At 37.1% G+C, this 15,375-nt stretch overlaps 1 protein-coding gene across 7 annotated transcripts in view; it reads left to right on the top strand.

The window, feature by feature from the left end:
- The window catches only part of RELCH (RAB11 binding and LisH domain, coiled-coil and HEAT repeat containing), a 62,201-nt gene that overhangs the window by 10,820 nt on the left and 36,006 nt on the right, over positions 1-15,375 (top strand). For 3 of the 7 annotated variants that reach the window (XR_015695699.1, XM_087707569.1, XM_087707571.1), the window contains exons 2-11: positions 953-1,042; positions 4,878-4,949; positions 5,064-5,119; positions 5,770-5,883; positions 7,648-7,848; positions 7,945-8,036; positions 9,167-9,466; positions 10,444-10,519; positions 11,237-11,332; positions 11,466-11,489. Coding sequence is in view for 6 of the 7 variants with exons in the window: in XM_087707569.1 (XP_087563695.1) it covers positions 953-1,042; positions 4,878-4,949; positions 5,064-5,119; positions 5,770-5,883; positions 7,648-7,848; positions 7,945-8,036; positions 9,167-9,466; positions 10,444-10,519; positions 11,237-11,332; positions 11,466-11,489 (1,121 nt within the window). In the remaining variant the exon portion in view is untranslated. The remainder of the gene's footprint in view (positions 1-952; positions 1,043-4,877; positions 4,950-5,063; positions 5,120-5,769; positions 5,884-7,647; positions 7,849-7,944; positions 8,037-9,166; positions 9,467-10,443; positions 10,520-11,236; positions 11,333-11,465; positions 11,490-15,375) is intronic. The other 4 variants (XM_087707572.1, XM_087707573.1, XM_087707574.1 and 1 more) reach the window with 3 other exon arrangements.

The raw sequence follows: 15,375 nt of genomic DNA, 5'->3' as shown, positions 1-15,375 counted from the left end.
AATTGTGCTAGGGATCCACTACTTTTTGGAACAAAAACAGTAAATGTTGATCCAGTGTATTCTGTACAGCTATAAAAGGACACTTTGGGGTGTGGTTTGTTTAACCAGAATCTCTCAATCTATTAATAGAATCTCAGTGAAGCCCATATCAGAATGTGCATCAATCACACTGCTTCAGGATTACAGAAAAGTTCATACTAAAGCACGTGTGTCAAACTCGCATCATATTGCCATCACATGACGTTTCACAATGTTTTTCCCATTCGCAGAGCTGGGGTGGGCGTGGCCTGACCATGATGCATCTGGCCCACAGCCCGCTAGTTTGATACACCTGTACTAAACCATTCACACTCTTTTTCTCACTACTGTAGTTTTATGCTTGCATCGTTTGCATTCAGAAAGTTGTCTCTAAATAAATACATTTGTGGGAAAAGGCAAATGAAAGGAAAACAGATAAGTTTATTTTTATGAATATAAGTACGATAAGTTTATTTTTTTTAATTTAGTTATATCCTGCCTTTATTATTTTTATAAATCTCAAGGTTACAAATATACATAATACTCTTTCCTCCTCCTCCTCTCCTTACCTAAAGGGTGGATTGGGCGGAGAGGGAGAGTGACTGGCCCAAGGTAACACAGCTGACTTTCATGCCTAAGGCCAGACTAGAACTCAAGTCTCCTGGTTTCCAGTTTGGTGCTTTAACTACTAGACCAGCTGGCTATCAAAGTTGATGCCATTACACTTGAAAGGTGGTCAATTTTCTTCATGGTTCTAGTGAAGTCAGTCATCAAACCTTTTGCAAATCACCTTTTTTTTAGAATGAAATTCATTGTAGGTCATGGAAAAACTAATACACAACTCTCATGAAAATTGTCCTTTGCATATGCAGGAGTTTTATCCTTTTTGAAAACAAAAGATATCTCCCCCCCCCTCTCTTTTTTTTCTCTTTAGATCGAGCTGGAAGCATTAGCACTCTTGATTCCTTGGATTTTGCAAGATATTCAGATGATGGAAATAGGGAAACTGACGAGCGAGTAGCTGGTGAGTAAAATTTCAGATAAGGTGCCAAGTGGGCTTTGCACAAATCATGCTCCCTGTTGAATTTTTTGTTGGTATCAATGTTTGTAAACCACACACTGTCTAATATTACGTTATAAATTTCATTTACAGAGTATTGTCTAGAAACAAGTTATTGAATGGATGGTTAACGTTGTTAACATCTCATCTTTGTTTCTTCACATTAAAATAGAGTTCATTATATAAATTATTTTCTGGCATGGTTTTTCCATTTATTGTACTTGTCACAAGTCAGTGGTAGTACAAGTGTTCCCAAGAAGCTCAAGTTCTTTTAAATAATACAACTTTTTCAATTTACTTTACTTTTTTGCAAATAGATTCTTATTCATTAGGAAAGCTTCATAAAAATGTACTGACAGGAATTAAATTCTTTGTGGTAAGAAATCACTTATCTGGTACAAATATGAGCAACTCTTAATACAACAGTAAAAAGCAAAACAATATGATACAGTACTTTTTTGCATTTTGAATTGAATTGAATTGAATTTATTGCACTTATATGCCGCCCTTTTCCCCGAAGGGGACTCAGGGCGGCTCACAATCCAAGTCAGGGAAGGGGATACAGATAAGGGATAAAAAAGACGAACAAAACAATACACAATTTAAAAGCACACAACAACCATACCATTCGAGGAGGGGGGCAAAAGCTCTTTAGCCCCAGGCCTGTCGGAACAGCCAGGTTTTAAGGGCTTTGCGGAAGGCCTGGAGGGTGGTGAGGGTTCGAATCTCCACGGAGAGATTTTTATGTTGATTGGCCAGATTCAGAATGATAGGGAAATACATTCAATTCTATAATATATTAGTGGTTATAAACATGACTATTCTATTTATGCAAATCTGCCACCATTCACACCCAGTAGTTATAAGACAGCTAAAATCACTTTCCAGAGCAGATACATAAAGTAGAAAAAAAGTAGTGGCTGCTTTAACTGTTTATGAAAAGATGCCCACCCATAATCTCACGCATTTTGAAGGTTTTTTTTTTAAAGGAATTGATTGCACAGTCCTAATAACTAGAGATGAGAATGAAAATGAGAAGAACGTCATTGTTGTTTCATTTATTTAACAGTAATCTCCACCTTGAGATTAGTCTCAGGATGTTGATATGGAAAGGAGTATTTTGTTAATTGCCAGAGCATCATTGTTTTCCACCCATCTCAAACCCAGGCTGAGATCAACAAATAATAGCTAAGAAAACAATGGGTATATGGGTGGATAACCTAACTTTGGAAAAGGACTATCTCTTTTTTTTTCTTTTGTTAGATTTGTGGCTCTTCTTCTCCGAATGTATGCATAGATCGGTTTTCTTTCTTCTTCTTCTCTCTCTCTCTCTCTCTCTCTCTCTCTCCCTCCCTCTCTCTCTCTCTCTATTTTGTTGTTTGTTTTTTCCTCGTTCACTTCCCTTTTTGAATTTATCTTCTTTTTCTGTTCCCCTCCACCAGCTCTACATATGATATGGTACTATTTTGTGATGGTGCTCCTAGCACTGTCAAAATTTCATCAGCTCCAAAAGTTTGGATATCCTTTTGCTAATAATGATATTTGAATGTAGCCCATTGCAAATTAGACATCTTGGAAAACTTTAAGTAATTTGTTTTTTGCCAATCATGTTAAAAAACTGTGACAATTTTCAAACCTAACATTGCATTTCTTAAGTTTACGTAATAAAAATATGTGTTGATTATACAATTATTTCCAGAGCTAGTGAACCTTCAGATGTCCATTGCAAAAACGATAGCTGCTGCAAATACTACTGTAGACAGAGGTGGAACCTCTGAAGATTTAGTTCTTTGAATTCCGAATACGTAGCTATCTCTTTTAGTAAATGCAGTTTAATTCCAAAAAAGCCTTAAAGGAGTAACAAGTGAAAGTCTCTTGCATATTTATGTACCATGGGCACCTGTGTGACAATTATGAAAAATGGCCCAGGGTGGGATCTATAAAAAAGGAAATGGGTTTGGGTAGGATTTTAGGATAGTAAATTATAGTACACGTCTAAAGCCTGAATCCCAGTCTAACTCATTTATTATTACATGAACATTTTAGGATAGGTATACTTCATTATATCATTTTCCTAAAGTGAATGTGGGAATAAGAGAATTAAGTATTTGTTTAGTTCCATATTAAGTTGAACTCTGTTCTGCTTTAATTTGAGCCAAATATAAATTACTTAATTCTGGATGAACAGTGTGTTTTGTTACAGCTATGAGTCATTGTGGATATGCTATTGAATTAACTAGCTGTTTCAAAATATTAAGATGTCCGAAGAGAAACCATGCAGCAGAGTAAACTGTTTTAATAAAACAAATAGGCATAATTATAAAATCTGCTCCGTGTGTAGTTTGTTGTGATAATTAGGTAATGGAAATACTTTGCCATCTGATTTTAAAGCAGGTATATGTGATATGAATTTTCTGGATTTCTGTGCTCGCTACTGAACTTCAGTTTTCTCATTGGAATTCTTGAGCTTCTCCACAATTCTTTTTTTGTTTCTGTTTTTGCTATTTTTCTTATAAAAACATTTTTATCATCCTGTTGCAGGGCATTTCTGATCTGCAATAGTTCTGTAACCATGCGTTCCTACATTTTAACGAAGAAACGTTGCCCGTCATAAATTCTTTTAAACTAAATTAAATTTTCAAAAGATAAGCTTATCCAGATGCTGAAAACACTGAGAACTTATAAGATATTACTTTATATGCGAAATATCCACATTGGTTTTAGACTTTGTTGCACAGAAATATTTGCAGATCAGCATTGCTGACTACTACAGATTTTTTTATACTTTTCCATCAAATCCTCAGTTATGCTTTTATATTTCTGCATCAAAATTCTGTGCATCAAATAGTTTATTTCCGTGTAGTAGTTGTGATGGACTCTAATTATGCCTTCTGTTTTTGAAGAAGAAAAATGCAAACTGAGTGAATATTTTTTCCATAAAGTTCTATTACTAACCTATCAGTATTACCAGTAAATAGAGCATTTGTAGAAAAAAAGTTCTAAAAAAATCTGTCATATTTCTAATGATAAAGAAATACCTGTAAAGAAGCTAATTAATAATTGCCTGTTAGTGTACTTAACCAAGATCTTAACCAAGATCAATTACACGAAATGTTCAAAGATTGGATAATCTTTTATGAATCACTTTTCTAGGCAGAAAACGATTCATAAAATTATTTCAGGTAACTTAAATATTGAAATCAATGTTCTTTGTGAAAAGAAATATTTTTTTCAATGTTTGCCGATATTTAAGAACTCAGTTGACATGATAAGCTTCTCTACTCAACTGACATAACATGCCACAAAATGGGAGTTAAAACATCCTTTGTAAATGGCATTAACATGAATTATTTCATTTTTGTAATTACAGATTACTGAATTCTTTTTTTACTATAATTTTAAACATATTCTCCTTATTCCCTCAAAGCAAGATGGCCTCATATTTCCATTTGTATAAGGTAAAACTTTAAAAGATTAGAATATAATAATCGTTTGTAATGTGAAATTTTCAAGATTTTCAAAAAGAGGTACATTTTGTTTCTTAAAACCTATAGTACTAAGGTATGTCAGATACCTTAGATTTTTCAACTAAGATTAGGTTTGAGTCATAGAAATCTCTCACCAGTTTGCTGCAGTCTAACTCTGCTGCATGCGTTCATGAATTCCATAAAGATTGCATGCTCTGTCTAATACAAATTGTATTTTATTTTTACACCCATCCTTGCTTTTTTATATTTCATTTTTGTTTCCCTATTCTTGATTGGATGCCTGTGTATGTTTAATCCAAATCCTTGTCCAGTCCTGGAGTTTGAACTACGGAAAGCAAAAGAGACCATTCAGGCCCTCCGAGCCAACCTGACTCAGGCTGCAGGTGGTGTACCCAAACCTTTTCCTCAGTTTTTTTGTATTTTGATAAAATAAAAAGAGGTGGTGCATGACTGCCGGGAGAATAATGTTTTTTTTTTTTATGTATTGCTGTTTTCAGAAAATGAAGTTCCTTTGCAGGAACGAAGAAATTATAAATCAAGTCCTGAAATTCAGGTGAGTGATCCAACATGCTACTTCTGCTGTTACTGTACAGCAGGGGTGTCAAACTCAATTTTATTGAAGGCCGCATCAGGGCTATGGCTGATAGCAATAGCAATAGCAGTTAGGCTTATATACCGCTTCATAGGGCTTTCAGCCCTCTCTAAGCGGTTTACAGAGTCAGCATATTGCCCCCACAGTCTGGGTCCTCATTTCACCCACCTCGGAAGGATGGAAGGCTGAGTCAACCTTGAGTCGGTGAGATTAGAACCGCTGAACTGCAGATAACAGTCAGCTGAAGTGGCCTGCAGTACTGCACCCTAACCACTGCGCCACCTCGGCTCTCTGACCTTGGGGTGTTGGGGGGGGGGGATGTTTTATTTTCACATTGGGTAGACCGGGCAGAAGCAACGTGGGTAGACTAGGCAGAAACAATGCGGGACAACCCCTTACATTTTTCAGGATGGCCCCACCCCTGATGTAAAGCAATGTTATGTTCACAGCATTCCCATCTCTAACTAAATAACATGCTTAGGCGTACAAGTCCAAGCTTATAGGTTTTCTTTTGAAATGAGTAATCAACTTGTTTAATATCTGTTAAAGATAATAGGAAAATGTTTTAATGATATCAAGATTTAAATGTTACATGCGTTTATTTTTCCCAGGAACCAATTAAACCTCTTGAAAAAAGAGCTTTAAACTTCTTAGTCAATGAATTTCTGTTAAAGAATGGATGCAAGCTTACTTCAATAACTTTTTCAGATGAGAATGATGATCAGGTAAGTTGGAATGGCACCTTTGTGACATTCTGAGCTTGGTTTTTTTTCCCCCTTTTGTTCCTAACATGGTCTAGTTATTTTTAATTTATTTTCAAAAAAGTTTCTCTGTTCATAGTATATAGTGCAGTGTTTCTCAACCGTGGCCACTTGAAGATGTCCGGACTTCAACTCCCAGAATTCCCCAGCCAGCGAATGCTGGCTGGGGAATTCTGGGAGTTGAAGTCCGGACATCTTCAAGTGGCCACAGTTGAGAAACACTGATATAGTGTATCTCTCGTGTAAATTAATTAAAGTAGGGTTATTGCTTTGTTCAAAGTAAGGAATAATAAGCTAATTCCGAACAGTAACGCTGATGTTTTGAACTCCAGATGACCAGATCCAGGAGCACTAGAAGAAAATAGATTTCTTTTTCACCCTCCTGAAATGTTCTCTTTCTCTTTTATGAAGCACTAAACATATGACGTGTTAGATCTGAATCTGAATGCTTCATTGTTTTAGAAAAAATAAGTCACAACAAAAAACGCTGAACATAAAGTTCCTAAAATTGCTGGGAATATTTTTTTTAATACACTCTGTTCATTCCCACCCACTCCATCTTAATGCTTTCTCCCTGCTTAGGTCTGAGATATGTAAGGGACAAGAGATGAATTTCATAAAAAGGATAGAAAACAATATAATTTTCTTTTTGAAACATCAATAAGAAGGATTCTGTTGTGAATAACTGCAATTAAAAAGGCCCCCCATAAAAAACGTTTAATGGATGCAGAAATAATTCCATCAAAATCAATAGATATATCAGCTATTTTATTATGGATACTGGTATCTGGTCTGCATAATGAGGACCATATTTTTAATACAAGGAGAAATACTTTTTTGTCTCTTGATATAAATAATAAATTTGAATGATTCATCTATTCTGTATTATTAATTTTGTTCCAATAAAACTGATTTTAATGCATGAATGATCAAAAGCTGATGACCTACTGTGAAGCTACACTGTATATAGCTAGGAAGTTTTCCTAAATCTTATATTAGTGAAACAAGTGTCATAAAATAATGTAGTACAGACTGTTCTTGATAGCTATCCATTTTTCCTATTTCCTAATAATCAGTCTGTACTTGTAGATCTTAAGTGTGATGAATCTTCTTTCTCCTATATTTAATCAATTCATACTTCATTGCGATCTAACAATTATTGGTGGCTTACATGATATTTTGAAAGTTCTTCCTTCTTGATTTTTTAAAATTCTGTGGGGTTTCTAGCTTCCCCCAGCTTGCTTAAATATTCTTATTTCCAGCAGTAAAAAACACCATTTATTTATATATGTCAGAGGGATGCAGTGTATTTTCCAGGCCATGTAGTACATTGCAATTTTGAGTAGCAGGTTGGAGAATGTACTCCCCAAAGTAATGAGCAGGTTTGAATATGTTTAATTAGTGGCAGCTAGAATTGTGCTGCATGAATTATGCAATTTGGTTTTATCAAAGATCTCACTAAGCTAATTATTTATGATCAGTGAAACCTTCATATGTTGAACAAAAATTTCAGTAGTGGTCACTTAAATGTTAAGAACTGAGATTTAATTTAATTATATCATACATTTTAAGCTACAACTGATTTCCAACAGTATATGATTAAGTAATAGAGAAGTGTAAAATTTATTTTTATTATTGTTACCTGGCCAATAAGTTCTCTTCTGGAAGTTGCATTTTATCATTTGATGTACTGAACCTCATAAATATTTTAATTTTGCATATATAAAGGATTTTGAACTGTGGGATGATGTAGGACTGAACATTCCAAAGCCTCCAGACTTGCTACAACTGTACCGGGATTTTGGAAATCACCAAGTTATTGCAAAAGACATTGTAGATGTAGCATGTGGTCCAGAAGAGGAGGAACTAGAAGCAACTACTCCTATCCTAGAAAACATTCCTGTATTTGGAACATCAGAATCAATAGAGGTATAATTCATTTTGCAGGATGGCAAATTAGATTAATGTATTTATTCAATTTAAATCAATTAATTAAATTAATTTTGGGGTCATATTTTTATTTAGCAATGCGTGTTGGTGCAGAAATTGGAAGATCAAATTAATGCATTAAGCACAGAAAAATGGTCTCTTATGGAGCAGATACAAAGGCTTGAAAGGTATGTTAATGTGTTGACCTTTTAAAAAAATATATACAAAATAAGCAATTTGCTGTACATAACCAGTGTATCGATCTCAGTTTATTATGCCTATAAATGAATATGGAGCCAAGGTGGCGCAGTGGTTAAATGCAGCACTGCAGGCCACTTCAGCTGACTGCAGTTCTGCAGTTCGGCTGTTCAAATCTCACCGGCTGAGGGTTGACTCAGCCTTCCATCCTTCCGAGGTGGGTAAAATGAGGACCCGGATTGTTGTTGGGGGCAATATGCTGACTCTGTAAAACCGCTTAGAGAGGGCTGAAAGACCTATGAAGCGGTATATAAGTCTAACTGCTATTGCTATTGCTAATTGAATTAAACTGCTTTTAAAAACTTGTTTCTCTGCATTTCAGTTTAACAGCTTTCATTACCAAAATCAATTTATATTCCTCAAGGTTTCTTTGTCAGAATTATTTTCATGCATCAAAAGGACAAGAAAATAGATTTTGGGGGGGGGGGATGCTGGATATGAGTATACCAGCATGGCAGTAGCTTATTTTATTATTTATTTATTAAATGTATATGCTGCCCATCTTTCTGATAAGGCAGCTATGAGTGGCTTACAGATAATGAAAGATAAATAGCAAAGCTGTTTAACATTTAAAACAGCGCATATTAAAAATTTAAAACTATGGAAAGAAACAAAACAGGAACCAAGATATGGTCAGTATAGGGATGAGATCTTACCTTTTCATCCACCTCCAGCAATGAGTGCCCCCTTGGGGCCGAGAGCAGTGTTTCTCAACCTTGGCCACTTGAAGATGTCCGGATTTCAACTCCCAGAATTCCCCAGCCAGCATTCGCTGGCTGGGGAATTCTGGGAGTTGAAATCCGGACATCTTCAAGTGGCCAAGGTTGAGAAACACCGGCCTAGAGTAACCCAGCAAAACCAAGTTCTCATCTCCAGTGGTAAGAATATTCCACAGCGTTTGGGCCACTACAAAATATTGCTGTATTTTTACATTTGTGGTAGATGTGTCCCAATAAAATATTCTAAAAGATTTATTCATGAACTAGCTAAAGTCATTAAAAGTGATTTATTTCATACTAATTTTTTTGTTTCAGAAGCTTTTTTCTTTTCTCTATTGCAGTGAAATAGACTACTTGAGAAGTCAAAAAACGTCTATTCCAATGGTATGTGACACAGTACAGCCATCTTCAGCCCAAGTGCCTCCCACGCTCCCAGATGATAATGGAAAATATTTAGACATTAAAAGTTCAACCAATGATGATAAACTTGGGAGAACGGAAGAAGAAATAACTTTGATGGAACCTGAATGTAGGACTTCTAAAGAGGATATTGGAATACCTTTTGCTTATAAAGAAAGAGAAAAATTTCCCTTTTGTTCCCCATCAAATAAAGCTGCCATACATTTTGATAAACCTAATAGGTTAGTTAAATTCATCCATGCTTTGTTTTTACAGTAAAATATTGTATTTAACATTGAATAGATTTAACAACTACATTCAGGTTTTGAATTTATACTGTTAACACACAAAAATGTTGTAAGGTTCTTGTCTTTCTTTCTTTTCTTTTTTCTTTTTTTCTTTTTCTTTTTCTTTTCTTTCTTTCTTTTCTTTTTCTTTTTTGAAGTAGGAGTTTTGTCATCTCCACCTTTAATTAAATGCCCTACCTGGTTTTATGTAGTACATTAAGGTTATGGGATTCCATTTGAACATTTTTCGCTCCAGATTTCTCTTTAAATATTGGCCATCAGTTATCCATGTTTTGGAACGAAATCAAGAAATGCATAGGATTATGTTGACCATGAAAAATTGTAACTTGTAATAGAAGGAATCTTGACATGCTGATCATTTTTCAGTTGCCTCCCTATTGTAGTTGCAGCATGTTTTAAGAAATTAATAGATTATATTTCTCTAAGTACAGACTAGGTTTACATGTTTTGCCAAGCCATAACATAATTTTTCATTCTTGGCTTAGCATACTGTATAAATAATAAGTCATGGTTTAAGGTTTAGGATATTTAGGAGGTGGGTGAAATGAGGACCCAGACGGTGGGGGCAAGTTGCTAACTCAATTTGCTAAAAAATTTGTAAACTGCTTAGAGAGGGCTGAAAGCCCTTTGAAGCGGTATATAAGTCTAATAAATAAATAAATAAATATTGAGCAATTCCAGTCAGCTGTGCTTTATTCAATAACATGATTAAATAAAATATATTACAACACACTTAGTGAATCCTGTAAATTATACTTCTGAAGATTGTTCAGGCTCCAGTATAGAATTCTTAATTAAACTTTTAAACTGAACATTTATTTTTTAATTATTAGGGTAATTGTGAAATAAATAGATTTGTACAAGTAACTCTTTGTTCTGTTTTATATTTCCTTTCCATCCCACTATTTCAGGAAGTTATCACCTGCATTCCATCAAGCATTGCTGTCATTTTGCCAGATGTCAGCAGAGAGCCGTTTGGGATCAGAGGTATATTTATTTTTGTAAAATACTATTTCCTATTGAGTCATAAGAATTAAGCAAAGGAACCACCATATTTTTCGGACAATAAGACACACTGGAGTATAAGACGCACCATGATTATGAAGAGGTAATTTTTTTTTAAAAGGTTTTGCACTCTGTAAGCTTCCCAAACCCTCTGCAAAAAAGGTGGGGTGGGGTATGCAGAGGCTTTGGGAGGCTTGTAGAGTGTTCCTGGGGGACAGGGGGGCAAAAATGTGCAAAAATGGCCCTTTATTTGGTCTTTTTTGCCCTCCCCAGCCCCAGGAGCACTTTGAAAGCCTCCCAAACCCTCTGCGTGTCCATTTTGTGAAGGGTTTGTGAAGGGCAGGGTTTCAGGAGGCCAAAAATGCTCTGTTCAGACACACCCAGATTTTCACCCTCTTTTGGGGGGAAAAGGTGTGTCTTATACTCCGAAAAATATTTGATCACCTTACCCAATTGTCGCATGAGTGTGTCGATCTAGGTACCATTTTTTGAAACCTAGGTACATACTAATCTAATACCCTTTGGAAAGCACCACTGTGTCAGTCACTTTACTTTTCTCCAATATTTTTAAGATGTGAATTTTATTTTAGATTTGAATTGTGTGCTAATTTCTGGAAGAAATTCCAACAATTTTTTTATCGAAGACATGTTGTATAACGCAATTGCTGGATATGACTTTGCCAAAAAATTGCACTTTAGGTGTCTCGAATTGCTGATAGTGAAAAAAGTGTCATGCTGATGCTTGGACGTTGTTTACCACATATTGTTCCTAATGTCCTGCTTGCAAAACGAGAGGTAAGAAATACAGGAACATTTGTTTAGTTCCACACAATATTTCTGTTCATTTACAATTGTGTATTATTTGTTATGCTGAAGTCTGTTACTTGCAATCATCTTCTCACTTTTGTGCCTGCATCTCTACTCCCAGAAAATGGTTGCACATCTGTGTCAGGTGAGTTTTTAGCAAAACAGCATGGTATCCTGCTATTTTATCCTTTTTGGCTTAAGATCCTTAAGGCACTTTGCAGGGCTGTTACTGTGAGTCCATCTGTTTTGCCCTTAAGTTTGCTTACTTATATTAGCTCAACCCGGTTCTAGTGTTGTTGTATTTGAGTAGAACCTAAATTTTAAAATTGACGTGAACTTGCCTGTTAACATTATTTCTAAAAAATGATGCGTATTTAAATGTTCACCCTTCTTATTAACAGCCATATTCAGACAGACAGCATGGCTAGATTGAACTGTTAGTATTTTGCACCAATAATTGGGAGTGGTTAGAGCAAGATCTGTATGTTTGCTCGCTCATTGGCAGGCCCGAACCCCGAAGTCTGGCTTGCTGTTATCAACAAGGGCTTTCAGTGTAATTTTAACTGAGAATTTGGCTCATAGTTATGCATTTCTAATCATACAATGAAGTCTGAGCTGAAGATGAGTTGGTTCTATATGCCTTTTCTTTGTTTTAATTCAAAATTGCTTCTCCAGCCAGCTTAGCTTTACGTGTTAATCTAGATATCTAGTAATGCACTTTGGCATTTAATTTTGTGAGCTTTATGAAAAGGTAACCAAGTCAAGAAATGTGTACTGATCCTTCAGGTTATGGTCACTAGCTACATTTTCCAATAGTTAATGGTTTATTGTGGGATTCAATTTTTGACTATATCTGCTGCACGCCTAATTGTATGGAATAATACATCTGTTTAAGTTACAGTAGAAGATATTATACGGGGTACATTCAATTGTCAGGATCAGTTACCAATTTCTGGCTGTTGCCGATCAGCTTGCCAGGACGCTGCTTTAGTTCTTCTTTGCAGTTCCTAGTTATATTTCAACATTATATATTTCTGCAGTGCTAATTTTCGCTTATTTAATCCTTGTACATGTGTGGAAATAGGTAATCATAGCTTTGAGTTGATACATAATTCATAAAAGTTAATAAATATATATTGGAATCTTGGTTTTTGCACGTGAAATAGCCAAATAATCAATAACAGAGAATACTAACAACTTTCAATTACCAAGTTATATATATATATCCTTAGAATCTTAGAAGAGTTCTGAATTTAGAAGAAAAGAAGGATTAATGGTTCTTCTAGGTGGCGCAGTGGTTAGGGTGCAGTACTGCAGGCCATTTCAGCTGACTGCTATCTGCAGTTCAGCCGTTCTAATCTCACCGGCTCAAGGTTGACTCAGCCTTCCATCCTTCCGAGGTGGGTGAAATGAGGACCCAGACTGTGGGGGCGATATGCCGACTCTGTAAACCGCTTAGAGGGGGCTGAAAGCCCTATGAAGCGGTATATAAGTCTAACTGCTATTGCTATTGCTATTAATAGGAACACAGGCTCCTATTTATGCACCAGCATAAAGATCATGCTTCTGTTCCTCTTCTCCCCATTGGAATAACTTCATCCAGGAATGCCTTTCCTTATTTTATTTTTCCTTATGTATAACATTATTACCAGTTAATCTGATTTCCCATACACTGCATTATCACAAAAACAAACAAACAAATCAAAAATGGATGGCTAGATTTTTACTTTAATTTCCACATGTTATATTTCTGAAACAATCCAAAATCAATAGCAAGTATATTACTTATTTAGCTCATTCCAATTTTAGTACTATAGTGTTAATTTAAAATATAGAATTGGGAGAAAATAGTATTCAAAGTTTACTTATATTGCTTACCCATATCTAATTAATTAATGTTAGCAGAAACAATAACATCGTAGATGCTACTTAATGACATCTACATGAACAGACTTTTAAGGTCAAGTTCTAAACCCGGCAAACTCTATTTCATTGAGGGCCGCATCAGGATTCTGTTTGACCTTGGGGGACTGGGGGTAGGTGTGGCCAGGGTGGGAGTGGCCAGCTCAGCATCACCCATGTCAGGGGCACCTCTGGTGACCTGAGCTCTCTGCCAGCAAAAATGTGCTCCCAAGAGAGAGCCGAGGTGGCGCAGTGGTTAAATGCAGCACTGCAGGCTACTTCAGCTGACTGCAGTTCTGCAGTTCAGCTGTTCAAATCTCACCAGCTCAAGGTTGACTCAGCCTTCCATCCTTCCGAGGTGGGTAAAATGAGGACCCGGATTGTTGTTGGGGGCGATATGCTGACTCTGTAAAACCGCTTAGAGAGGGCTGAAAGCCCTATGAAGCGGTATATAAGTCTAACTGCTATTGCTATTGCTAAGCTCCGTTTTCAGTTGCGACGGCCTCCTGAACCCTCTGCCAGCAAAAACATAGCTTGCAAGGCCCACCCATGGTCTTCCCGAGCTCCGTTTTTGCTGGCAGAAGCACCACGGGCTGGTCCTTCGCTGTTTCCAGATCCAGCTCCCAAGCCTTGAGTTTGACACCCCTGTTCTAAACTAACATGAGATTAGTTTTGTGGAACTGAAAGGGCTTTAGAGTTTATTGTTTTTCATACTGATAGAGAACGTATTTCTTTTATTTATTTGAATAAAATTTCATAATTAGTTTTGATATCTCATAGAGATCAGTTATTTAAAGATAAATCAAAAACTCCAATTAACTTGAAAAAACTCTAAGCATTTCCTTGGCAAAATAGGCATTCCAGATTTTTTCCCCCCCAATAATTGTAGTAAGTTATAGCAAAAGATATAATATGTTCTATGCAAAGCTGCAATAAACAGGTTCTTGAAATACTTTTTGTAATCATTTTAATTCCTATTTCCAAAACCAAAAACAGCTGAGCTTCGTATATCCTGTGAAGTTTGTTAACGATTTCTGTTCATTTCGAGTTTCATTTATTGGGAAATTGTGCAATTGGGCAGCTAATTTGTTTAGTCAGCTACTATATTTCCATGTTATAATTGTGGTACAATAATTCTCCAAAGTTGGTGGAGACAGCGGTCATGCGTGGGTTAACTCAGTCAGTAACCAATAGAACGGAGTCTACCAAAGTGATGTCATCGCCTCTGAGAAGCATGCTCTCACTTTTTTAGACTCAGTTCAATTGGAACTGGCTGTGCTAATCGCTTTCTCCTCAACTAATATTACTTTAATTGGATTTCACTCAAAGAAAGAAAGGAAATTACTTTTCTAAATTGGTCTCTGGATTGGGCTCCTGTTAGGACTCTCAATAGCCTCTGGGGGCTTGCCTGGAATTGCCTCCGGCCTTCTGAGGCTTCCTAATTCAGCAGCGCTAGCTGAAATAGCCGTGGGAGGCTCTGCTCACCGCTTCTGCCTCAGCGGGGGAATTCCCGGCCTCTGCTTTGCCGCTTGCGCCGCTGACTGTTGCCGCCGCCTCCAGGAGCTTCCGAAAGCTGCGGGGAGCCTTAAAAAAGCCGTGAAGAGCCGCTCGCCGCTGCAGCCGTCGCACCTCGCCACCGTCCTTTCAACGCTCCAGCTACCGCTGCATGTCTGCGGCTTCGCCCTTAGCTCCACAGCCTTGCCGCAGGGCCTATACCACCCACGCTCACCTCGGCTACCTCATGGCGCTGGCCCATAGGCTCTGTAGCCTCAGCGGCCGTTTGGTTTGGGCACGAAAGTCATCGTGGCCATTTTGAGCATCCATGATTGGACGATGGATCAGGTCTGCCATTGCTCAAACTTACATCACGCATCATCTCACTCCTCCACCCAACATTACGGCTCATTCCACATGCAGCGCGGCTACGTCAGCGGCATGGGCACGGAAGGCCTCAGTGGAAGAGATCTGAAAGGCAGCAACCTGGTCTACTCCCAATTCGTTTATATGACATTGCAAAATGGATCGATAAGCATCGGCAGATGCAGCTTTCGGACGTCGAGTCCTCCAACAGGTTCTCCCTTCTTCCAGCTCCTAGGCCAGTCTCATGCCCTCCCGGGGACACGCCAGCT

This window comes from Thamnophis sirtalis, unplaced genomic scaffold (genome assembly GCF_051295495.1).
Source record: "Thamnophis sirtalis isolate CommonGarterSnake01/CBP01778 unplaced genomic scaffold, rThaSir2_p1.2 scaffold_2, whole genome shotgun sequence".
Taxonomy (NCBI): Eukaryota; Metazoa; Chordata; class Lepidosauria; order Squamata; family Natricidae; genus Thamnophis; species Thamnophis sirtalis.
The sequence above is the reverse complement of the archived record's forward strand: the minus strand, read 5'-3'. Positions and strand labels throughout refer to the sequence as shown.